At 34.3% G+C, this 12554-nt stretch overlaps 1 protein-coding gene across 1 annotated transcript in view; it reads right to left on the reverse strand.

Moving 5' to 3' along the window:
* The window catches only part of LOC112601611 (leucine-rich repeat-containing protein 24), a 96479-nt gene that overhangs the window by 2257 nt on the left and 81668 nt on the right, over positions 1-12554 (reverse strand). The window contains exons 4-6 of the mRNA XM_025349318.1: positions 10188-10926; positions 9599-10009; positions 8052-8427 (exon numbers count right to left, since the gene is read on the reverse strand). Of these exons, the coding sequence (XP_025205103.1) occupies positions 8052-8427; positions 9599-10009; positions 10188-10883 (1483 nt within the window). The 5' untranslated portion in view covers positions 10884-10926. The remainder of the gene's footprint in view (positions 1-8051; positions 8428-9598; positions 10010-10187; positions 10927-12554) is intronic.

The raw sequence follows: 12554 nt of genomic DNA on the forward strand, positions 1-12554 counted from the left end.
GCGATTCAACGCGGACGACGCGGTGCAGGACGCGCAGAGGCACAATGCCGGCGCCCAGATCGCCGGAGCAGCCGTCGCAGGCCGGACAGAATTCGCGACGGCACCCGCCGGCGATCTGGGCGCCGGCGACGGTACTCTGCGCGACGTCCCTGCACCGCGTCGTTCCGCGTTGAATCTGGGACCGCGGCCGCTGCTGCGCAGTGCGCTGTGTCTGTGCGGCAGCATTTGGTTGTACTGCGTTGGGCCTGTGCACGGCCGCCGCCACTCGGCCATCGCCTTGGTCAGCGATCAGCACCGAACTGCCGTCGGGCCGATGGCCGCGGGCCCAGGGCAGCTACACCGGTTCGCACAGGCCGGCCACGCCCAGCGGATCCGTCCGGCGTGCCGCCGGCGGTCGGCGTGGACGCGAGCGCCCGCCGATGCCGGTGCTGCTGGCCCAGCGGCACGCGGCCGCCGCGGAATGGTCACGCAACCGGCCGGCGGCCGTGCGGGACGCGAGCTTGAACGGCCGACTGGGACCGGTTGGTACGGCAGCGTTCCCAGTAGATGGAATGCAAGGCGGCGACTGAAGACGGGACGGTGGATTACCACGCCTGCTCGGCCGGCGAGCTTGAGCCGCGCCGCTGCCCTGCGGGAACGCCACGTCCGCTGCGCGTACCTTCCGGATACGGTGATTGGCCCGCTCGCATACACGCTGCTGCTGTCGATGATGTTGGCCAGCCTGTCGCCCGACTCGCCGTAAATGTGTGTTCAGTCGCCGCCTGCACAAACAAAACGGACATGCGCATTAGTCATCGATATATATTATTACGCCGCGATGACGTTTGTTTGGATCATAAATTGTGGTTCGTCGAAACGTCGTAGGTGCATGTATCAAATATGAAAATCTAAAACCAGGTTAGAAAATAGCAAGTATTAATTTCATACATAATACTGCAGGTGGATGGTTAGCTCTAAAAATCGGCGTAAGCGCATAAACAAACATGTTGACCGGTAATATCACGCAATATGTTTACTGGAACCGTCAGTCGGTGATTTTCTGTTCCGTCGACATTTAAATGAAACAGCTGCTGAAACCGCAGCGAAACCAGGCAGACAAAATAAACAATAAAATAAAAATCTAAGCTAAAAAAAAAAAATTGCGCATACAATAAATAAATAATTACGTTTGGTGGCCGCCTCGGGTTCATGCAACAGTCGAGGACGTTCCCAAGTCCCTAGTTTAATTTTATGCGCATCATATACAAATCCTTAAATATTATATAATGTTCTACCTTCTTTGAAATTTGTCGAGTAAGCGCACAAACTCTACGACATTATTGCTGTAGCAAAGGAATATAATAATAATATGGAATATACGATCACATTATAGTTAAGATATTCTATTAAGATGCGCGTTTAGATTTGTAATCCGAGGAAATACATTTTGACTTTAACTTTAGTTCGATAGTATATATTATATTACATATTCTTAAATTTATTTATCATAATATGCTATACGGGTGCGATTTATTCATGCGAATCCTTTTATGTCCCCTGACAATTCATTTTAAAAATAAAAATTATATTGACGATAAGTTGAGAACATCAATTTTAACTGGCTTATTTGACTATATTTGATATTCGTTATGGTTAATTTTTTCGCTAAACCTATCGACCTATTCCATACATACATGGTTAAACTTTAAAAATACTACCTAATAATTATACTTATTACAGTTTTAAATATTAATAACGTAGTGTAATATTGTATTCTGCGGGGGTTTTCCTAGGGGAATTTTTTTCCGCAATATTCCTTTCAACGATAAAAATATTGCAATGACACGACCGCATGAGAACCATTGTTTCGGTTTAGTTTCAATCAACGATTTTAGAGAAAAATTTAATCAATCGAATGGTACTTGATTTTGTTAATATTCGATTTACCCTGCCAGTATGATAAAAAATTAATATACCTAATGATTGTTCGTTTGAATATTGTGTATTTATAATATTATCTCGATTTAATTATAAATAGTACGCATGTGGGATTTTAACGTTTCGTTTTTTTGTCGTATGAAAGTAAAATTTTTCATTTTAAATTTGTGAAGTCGTGTAAAAATAATTTCTATTCAATACTACGCACGACGACAAGCCCATTATATGCATGTGAAAATAACAGACGAAACGGGGAGAACAATAAATAATACAACAAATCTATACACACACACACCACACATACACACTTGGAACGGTAGTAGCGCGTAATACGTGAACAACTTTGGCGGGCGGTCCCTAGTGACATTTTCGATAAGAAAGACGTGTTTGTTAGAAAACTATGAAATATAAATGCGTACATTTTTGAATAATAACATCGACGAAGCAGGTTTATAATAATAATAATAACGTAAGCCCGTCATCGACCGACTGAAGTAGGAAAAAAAAAAAAATAAAAATACCCTAGAACTGGGGTTTGCGGGGAATCCGAAGAGAAACTACCTCTATACGTGTGGTGTATAATACAAAACGACAGCCTGTGTTCGGACTGTTCGTTCGTATATTATAAGCTTTTCCACGAAACGGTGTGCACGTCTGTTGGGGATGGTTAGGTAGTTGAAATCGATCTTGGGTTGTGGAAGGAGGGCAAACGATACAATATATGGGTAATATTATTATTTTTTTTTTTTGTGATCTACGACAACGATTATTGTATTATATTATTGTACCATTTATATATTTTATATACATTATGTCACGGTTAAAGAAGAACGTACAGTTTAGTTATTAAAGATATTTGAATTATTTTTCACACAATAGTCAATCGAACCTGACCCATGCCGAACGCCTGTGAATTCTACACGCATTTTTTTTCTCTTTCTCTCTCAGTCTTATTTAACGGAGACCAGTTTCGGAATGGGCATAATACTGAATAAACGATATTAATGAGCTATATTAGGAGAATCTTGAATTATATTTAAATATTAATAGGTAAATCGCAGAAGCGTAACCATGAAAGCGCAGACCTTCCGAAATATCAAGAAACTTTAAAAATGCTTTCATTGTTCTGTAAGTATTACGTAAGACGTAATCACGTATTAAAATTGTAATTTGTGCTAAGGTTGTTACCCAAATCTAAAATGTTATATATCTACGGCATCAGCATACGAATCCTATGAAAGATCTTGGTGACTTAATTAAACCTCCCCTATAAAACAAACTATCAGTCCCATCCCCCAAAGTAAATTCTGACTATACGCCACTTGTGATGTATGGCTTTTTTTATTATGTTCAATAAATGCGTACTACATCTATATAGTTACCCATACTTTATACGTCAATAACAGAGGCGATAAACAACTGCGTCATCGAGATGAAAATTTAACAAGCCTATCGGAAATATTATTATCGCTCGATTGCTATATTTCTTTTATTGTCAATGATACGGTACAATAAATATTGTTTTAATTATAAAATAATAACAATAATACAAATTATTGCTATTATAGTTGTTTTAGTACTAGTGCAAAAATTCTATAAACACATAATGCTTCTATCATCCGTCCACTACCTAACCCATCAATATGAGATTCGAATCGAATTGAACAGAAAACAAATATTGTTTGTGATAATAGTAATACAGCCAATTCGACTGAAGTGTTTTTTTTGGGTTAAATACCTCAATTATAACTTATAAACACTTCAGAGGACAAGGAAAAACTTCAGCGAGTTATCACAATTCGACTATAATATATTATGTTTAAAGCTTTATAATATTTCGTATAAAACGAGAGTACATGTTATATAAGTGAAAACCGAGAATACTATAAAATAATATATTGTATAGTTTATTCATCTTTGCTATCTGGCGTGTGTATGTAATAAAAATTAAATTTTGTTTTTAACATGTGAGCAATTTACTAAAATATGGTGTAAAATTTTATAATTAATAAATTTAATTATCACGCAGTTAACCAATAATTATAAAAAATATAAAATATCCGGGACGATAGGCTTATTAGTTATTATATAGGCTAGCTACATTATCATATTTGCGCATGACCTCGTTCACCGCGTGCATCATGCGGACAATAGTAGTAGATTGATTCATTACAGAGCTATAAAAGTGATTAAATAATATTATTATTGTTATGAGTTTATGATTTATTATGAAAAAAAATAACTTGATATGAATCTCCGGGCCCGTGTTCTGGACAATACCACGGTGTGTTATCGGTGTTTCCTATAACATTATACTTTGAACGGAAATAGTAAAATAGAAGTGACGTTAACAAACGCCGAACAGACGAAAAAAATTTAAAATAAAATATAGAAAACAATAACTAGGAACGTACAGCTATTATAATATCATAATGTTATATATACGATGCTTACAATAACAATGCTATAGCGCGCAATTGTTTTGATCCGATCGCGGAGTAAAAGTTCAACGAACGGAAAACGTACAATTCAAAATAAATGTACGTATGCATGTAACAAGTCGGAATAGCTTTTTAAAAAAATAATGATAATCCGTGAAACGTTGACGATTTATTTCAGATAACGATTTTTCTAAAACAAATTCCTGAGATTAACACTCAAAGCTTTTTCATTTATGGAAAATAATATGGCATGGGATAGCCCCACCCGTCAACATGTATAATTATTAACTAATTTAAAAACTTCCACAATTAACAAAATAAAGCCCAAAAAGTTCTCTGTTATAAAATTAGCGGAAAACCTTCAGGTTTAAACCACGCCTACAATACAAAAATTCTTTCGAGAAGACTGACCGGACAATTAATTATATATATATATATACATATACATAAATATAATAATGTTATATTCAACTGTATTACAGACCCTCACCCTAAATAATAGATATAGTAACCACAGCGCCGTCACATTTTGTTTACATAGACTGGTGTGTTTGTACATGTCGGAAATGTCTTTCGGTTACTATCACTAAACTCGCGCATATCCTATGTTTAATAATGCAAACGCATACATCAAACATTACACAGTCCAGGGGTAAGATTAAAAGATTACTTACACATAATTCAATATACCTAAGACATATAAGTATATTATGACCTACATTAAGGAAGGGTTCTCCGCTTTTGTGTACAAAACGATTTTCAAAAGACCCAATCTCGCAGATTGCCAATGTTTCTTCAAAACACGGTAGCTTTCTTTACAAAAATAAATATAATTCATAAGATCCAAAATTAAATAATAATACTACCATCATTTCTCTGGACTAGCTTAATTTTTAACCTTAAAAATTTTTTTGAGAACTTCTTGACGGGGAATGTAAACAAAAATGATCAAAATACTTAAATAGTATAATGTAGATTACATCAAATTGTTTCAACACGTTTACAGAACAAAATATAATTAAATTAATCTTTTATATTATTAAAATCATGCACATTATAAATTTTTAATCGGCATAGCCGGTTGGAGGAGACTATACTCCATCGGTCGATATGATAGCTGTTATTAAGATTGTATATTTTTAAATAAATTGTAGATAAATACATGCGTCAGATACGGAGAGACGGCGGAGAAGACTTAGTAAGACAGCGTTAATGATAATCTTATACAAACATAAATATTATGGAATGGATTGCCTTTCCTGGGCGTTCATGAATGATAAACTATGGGGTTATTTATATTTTTATACCGTGAACAGAAATTTTTTATTTTACACAAAAAATACACTTAAACCGGATTTAAAGCTGTGTCATATGCCGTGTTATGCTATTTGTATCGTATTCTGATTGGATATTGTAATCATGGTATCATTCATTAACAATATGATCACCGTGAATTGGGCCGAATTTAAACGACAAACGACGTAGCTGTAAACCGGGCTTAAGTCTATTTACTACTATATAATAGTAATAGTGGTATCGATATACTTAAACTTTGTGAACGCTACCACTTGGGAAATTATAATAGGGATCATCTACATTCATTATATACATATATTATCAATGTATACAAAAACTAAATACATAAATAATATAATATTATTTTCTTTAATAATATGTATATATATAATATTATAAATAAACGTGCACCACGGCTTGCTTAAGACTATACATAAATATTGCAGAGACGCTACAATGGAGGCTGTCGTTTTTTTTTCTTTACCTATCATCCCCGAAAGTGGGACTTTTTTTATCATCACCGTCGCCACCGTCTCATCGTCGAGGAGATCCGTCGAAGGTGTAGGGTCGTGTGTCAGTTCACTCTTCGCCGTGGCGATTCACTGCTGCAGCAGGTGGGTGACGCGTATGATACACCAACCACCGCCGCACCCGGTTGTCGCGCAAACGACAATATTAATTTCATTAATTCTTTTTTACAACTAGGCGTACAATAAGTATACGATAAGGGCGTGTGCGTGCGTGTATGGAAATCTATATTATATTGTGCGAACCAGCTATGGGTAAAGCAACATGAGCACGCGACGGACATTATAATAATATAAAATATTATATTATTATATTGCGATGATAATAATATTATATATGTTTAAATAGGCGAAACGAATTTCGTGTTTGGATTTGTGAAAAAAAAAAAGAAGAAAAATATAGTCATAAAAGAAAGGGCACACGCACGCGCCCGACTTGACCTGCAATGTAGTTGCATAGATTGCGTGTAAACAGCAGCAGCGAAAAATTAAACGGATATTGGATTTCAGCGGCGCTCCTAGTATGTGAGTACGTATGCCGTATACCCTTCCAATATAATATAACAACCTACCAACAATATCTACCTAGATACTCGAATTTCTAAGTCATTATTTTTCTGAGATTCATTTATAAACTCGATTTCTATACGTATCGATATCATGTGACGCGTGCACATATAGGTAAAAGTATAATATTAATAATGTATTATTAACGCAGATACTATAATACTACCTATAATTAAATATAATGTCATTTCCGTACATTTTATTGCGTTTGAAATAAGAAAACATCATTGGCAATGTGTCGAAAATAATAAATGAGAGGTGTGTTTAGGGTCGTTTTTTGCTCGAGACGAAAAATAAAAACGAATGAGAATAATAAAAATTATTGTAAATAGATTTTATTGGTGAGTAGTAATGTAGAAAAAAAATAAAAATATGCTTTCCCCTCTAAAATAAATAAAATTAAAAGTATTGTCGTTAAAATATAAAAATTTGAATTTGTCAACAACTTTTAATATCTACTTCAAAGCTATTTTTTGAAAATTATTTTATAAATTTATAAATACTGAAATTTAAAAAAAAAAAAGGGTCTGTAAGGGAAAATTAATGAATCCTTTTGTTAGATACATACATACCTTACATACTTCGTGCACGCCCCTATGACATCGAGTTGGTTACAAAAGACAGTTCCGAATATTACCTATATAATACGTAAACTATGTCGTCAGACATTAACGGTTCGGTTCACAATTTCGGGTTGAAGCGTACTTATATATGTGTATGGGGACAACGATATGGCGTGTCATAAGACGATAACATACAGGGATATCGATAATCGACTGTTTTGCGGAATGATAATAATGATAATGATTACGACAAAGCGAGTGTACCAGTATTGTCTGCTTGTTTATTAGTGCGATAATCCATACTAAAAAGACTTGGAATGGTAAACGTTTTTAAACGAAAACAAAAAATACAGTAAAACGATAAAAAAAAAATAGCAAATTAAAATAAAAAAAATTCAAATTAATTTAATATTGTTTATAAGAATTAAGTATATTTATCTATAATAATATTATGTTAAATTGTTTTTTTTAAGTTGCATTTTAACTTTAAAACTAGCTTTTAAATATACTATATGATAATAATTATTAATTATATAATTTATAATTTATTTTGCTCTAGTAATTTAAATGGGTTTTGTATTCTAGGAATTAAAATTATATGAAATTCCCAAAAACACTGGAAGTAGGTATATGATATGCATATAAAAATAAAGATTTAAAAAACGTTTTCTATTCCTGCCCAAAACATGATATTTATATTATAATATAAATTATTGTGACGTGTAAGGGTAGATACTGACCACTGACGGATGTCTCATCTAGTAAATTCCTCTTCAGTTCGGTCATTTCGGTGCCGGTAGGTGACGATTCGTATCTCCTGGGTGGCTTTTGAACCGGATTTACGACGGCCAAAAGGCTCTTTTGCTGTTCAGATGGCTCTGAAACTAATGATGTAACGTGGTTGTGATGGTTGGGCACGTCGCCATTTGAAAAGCCATTGGTGTGCGATTTTTTCGACAACAAACCGCTGCCCGCCGGCCGACGTCGGTAACAGCATAGGCAACACACGATTAACAATAGAATGATGATGAAAATGCCGGCTACTAGGCCGATGATGATGGGCAGGGATTCTTTCATGCTGACTGAACTACCCAGGATGCTTTTATTACTACCACCCTGCAATTGGTAAGGTTAATAATGTTAATATGTTTTAAATACGATAAATAATAATAATAGTTATAATATTGATATTTATTATCATCACATAATTGCGACTAACACATAAGAAATGTATTTTTACTTTTTAGTCAAAAGCCCATCTCAGCACGAAACGCCTAAAGTCTTTTTCATAACTGTATATATCATTGCAGATTATATAGTTTACGAGAATAGATCGCGTATTCAATGATCAATTTGAGAGCATTAAGTTAGGTAGTTGTTTAATTTAGGGAAATGAGTTCCATGGCTCTAATGAACGCAATAATTAAAATGTTTGAATTCGTTAATGTAGCTTTCAATTTTCAACACCATTCATCATATACACATATTTTATATTGTATAATGAATACCTACATATGTATACGATTTGCTTAGCTAATACGTTATTAATAATTTAAACATTAAAGTATTGTCGTTAAAATTTTTTTATTAATTATTTTTTCTTTTATAAAATATTTTTTGTCTTGCACAGATCATTTAAAAAATTTGCTCTTTAAGAAACTATTACACATAAACTCAAATCACTTATGGTTATTTTAAGATAAAAAGGGTACCTGCGCTCAAATGAATAATGACTTTAGTTTACCATAGAGCTGTACACGATTGCGTCTGTTTTACCTTTTTATCTATAAAAAATGCAACAAGATTGTGCTGCATAAAATATAGAAATTGTACTTTTAAAATTTTTTCAATATACTAATTAAAAATATTAATTCATGGTAAAATTAACATTTGTATTTCTCCAATATGTATGTATAATAGAGATACGAAAATTTCAAAACCGATATTCTATAAAGTACAATATAATAATTGAGTATTTAATTTTAGGTGAGTACATAGGCGTATGAAGTATTTTATATATTGAAATTTTAAAATAGTGTACTTAATTTACTAATGTCATAACTCATAATATTAAGCAATTTTTAAGAAATCATACAACATACTTTTTTTGCCAGTCTTAAGCCTGTAGAATTGTTAAAAGGATCAACAAATAGATTACATGGGGCACAATCATATTGAATTTTTTTCATGTAAAAAAGTAAAACAAACGCTTTAGTGTTGCAGCGTTTCTGTAGTGGTGTAGTAATGATTGCGATGATGACGCGAGGGGAGTAGACCGTATAGGTACCTGAACGATGACGGTGATTTTGCGTTCTTCCAATCCGGCAGGGTTTTGCGCGATGCATTTGAATTCGGATTTGCCAATCAACCGGGACCGGGATACAGTCAGATTTATCCACTTGGCCATAGTGTTGTCTACACTCTCGTATACCGTGAATTTGTAATCGCCGTGCGAGTAATTCGATATGGGCCGGTTGTTGAACACCCACTGGACGCTGGGCATCGGCTCTCCGTATATCTTGCAACCGATAGTCATCAGCTCGTCATCGTCTAGCTGAAACGTGGAACTCTGAGCGGGATACTGGATAATCGGCTGACATGCAAAGTCGTCCGGTTTGATGTCGCCCCACAGCTTGTTCAGAAGTCTTGGTGGTTCGGCGCACGATGCTGTTTTAAAGTAGAGGTTTTTATTCATAACCTGCAAAAGAAGAAAATAAATAGTTACAAAAACTAAAAGACCTTTAAATCTAAAATAATTTTATGGATTTTGCAAAATAAAAAAAAAAATTAATCGATAATTTTTTTCTTTAAGTTTGGCAACTTTAAATTTCTCATAATAAAAACAGTAACGGATACATAGTGTATAATATACAAACCAAGTTCATGAAAGGCCTAAGCTTGCAGTCACATCGCCACGGGTTGTTGTTGATTTCCAAGTTTATCAAACTAGGCACGGACTCTAAGACCTCGGGCTTGATATTAGTCAACTGGTTGCCGTTCAGCTCCAAGCTGTTGAACTTGGTGATGTTATAAAATGTTTTAGGTTCAATATCTGTTATCAGGCACGCGTTAAGCTCGACCGTTTGTAAGAACGACATATTGTTGAACAGGCCGTTCCGTAGCCGCTGTATAAGGTTGTGGTTTAGGTAGATCTTGCGCAACCGGAACGGATCCCGGAACGTGGCCGGGTGCAGTACGTGAATGTTGTTGTCGCTCAGATCCAGCTCGATGAGTATTTCCAGGCCACGAAATGCGTCCTTGTCGACAAGTTCAATAGAACAGCTGCGGGCGATTAGCTTGTGCAGATTGATTAAGCCCACCTCCCGGAAAGCGTCCTTGTTCATCTCCAGTATTTTGTTGTTGGACAGATCGAGCACCTGCATTTCATTACTCAGGTTCTTAGGTATGCTCGTGAGGCCCGAGTTGATGCACTCAGCCGTCTTCTGACCACTGACCCATTTGCACCGGCACGTCTGCTGGTTGCACACAGTGACCCAGTCCAATTCAGACGCCGAGTGAGACACAATGGCCGCCCACAACAGTAGCGTAATCAATGTATACAGGTAGATCATTGCTTACGCATAACAGCTGGCACTCGTGTATGGTGACGATGACCTGTCGTAGTTTGCAGACCGGAAAAAAAGAATAATATTATTATTAATACTATAAAATTAATGTTCACGCTATCTTTCTAGACTGACTCGAGAGTATATTTATATGCGATTCACATAGATGTGGGAATTTAAGCGTTTGAATATTTTTTCAATGATATTATAGGATGTCATTTTGGATGACTTAAAGTTAAAGAGAGATGGAGGGGGAGAAGGCTATAGTCTAAAATCCATAAGCAATAGTTAGTTATGATGGTTTTTAGATAATTTTTTTTTTAGAATTATCAAAAAAATATAACATAAAATTGAATAATAATTATTGTCGCCTATAACAAAAATGACGTAATTACATTTAAAATTCAAGGAATTAAACGTATAATCGTATTTAACGGAATTGAGGTGGCTACGTGACGAAACGTGGCAAGAGTTAATCATGTGTGAGTTTCTTTCAATTTTTAAACCAACTAAAAATATAGAAAAATTTCAAAATAAATTATGTTCTATATGTATTTAATATACCTACCAGGTGGGTCACCGTTTATTTATTTATACTTAACACTTAAGTACTTACTGCAAATAAATAAGTTCAAGGATATGTCGTCATATTATCAACGTGAAACACTAAGAGTTATTTTAGTACGTTCATAATTAGCGGTGTCAGTATATCCCTGTTTGTATTATTTTAAAAATAAAATACTAGCATATTTTAAATTGCCGCCAGGGAATATTTAAACTCGAAATAGAAATTATATTCATTTCGTGTGGTTTAATGTTTGTGTAATCAAATTAAATTTTATATTATGACGTATTTTACAAGTTTCAAAAGTAAAGTGAACTAAGTTAGGATTAATGAAATATGTATTTATTAACTTATTGTAATATTTCAGTGTCGGAAAATAAGAAGAATATAATTATTAGACGATTAGTATTTCCAGTATGAGGAAATTTAGTATAATACTTCATGTACGGTGTTTATGTTTTTAGATCTATACGTGTCCCAATATTTGCATATTATTATGAAAATTCCCAATGGATTATAGTGAATATAATTTATTCACGATCCAATTCAAATCAAATATTATATAATAAAACCGAAGTTCACACATGTTTATTCAATTTCTAAGTAAATGTGTAGTATTGAGTAAATAATAATAATTTAGAGCTTTGGTAAACAAATCCGTACCCCTATGGAGTAAAAATTATACGAAAAGGTAATACAAATAAAACATTTATCACATTCATCAAATATTTTTAGTATTAGCGTTTAAAAAATGAATATTGGTGTTGGTAATTTTTTTAATTTTAAATGTACGATTTTATAAAAACAATACAAACTGCACGAAAAAAAAAATTAAGTTTGTTTTATTCATGAACAGCAAACAACATAATCAAGCATCGAAAATTATAGAAAAATAATTATAAATCTCATTCGTATGCCAAGTTTATATTTATGTATATTAAAAAAATTTCCAATTAGGATAGGAATGTGCTATAAATAAATTGTTTTAAACAAACATACAATCGTATTGAAATTTGTTACGTGAAATATACATTTTGTTTGTAGATCACGGTAAATACTCGAATAACCATGGTCGTAGATAATAGAAGAATATTACTTCATAATGTACCTAT

The sequence above is a fragment of the Melanaphis sacchari genome, unplaced genomic scaffold (genome assembly GCF_002803265.2).
Source record: "Melanaphis sacchari strain LSU unplaced genomic scaffold, SCAv2.0 Contig7_pilon_pilon, whole genome shotgun sequence".
In the NCBI taxonomy this organism is placed as follows: domain Eukaryota; kingdom Metazoa; phylum Arthropoda; class Insecta; order Hemiptera; family Aphididae; genus Melanaphis; species Melanaphis sacchari.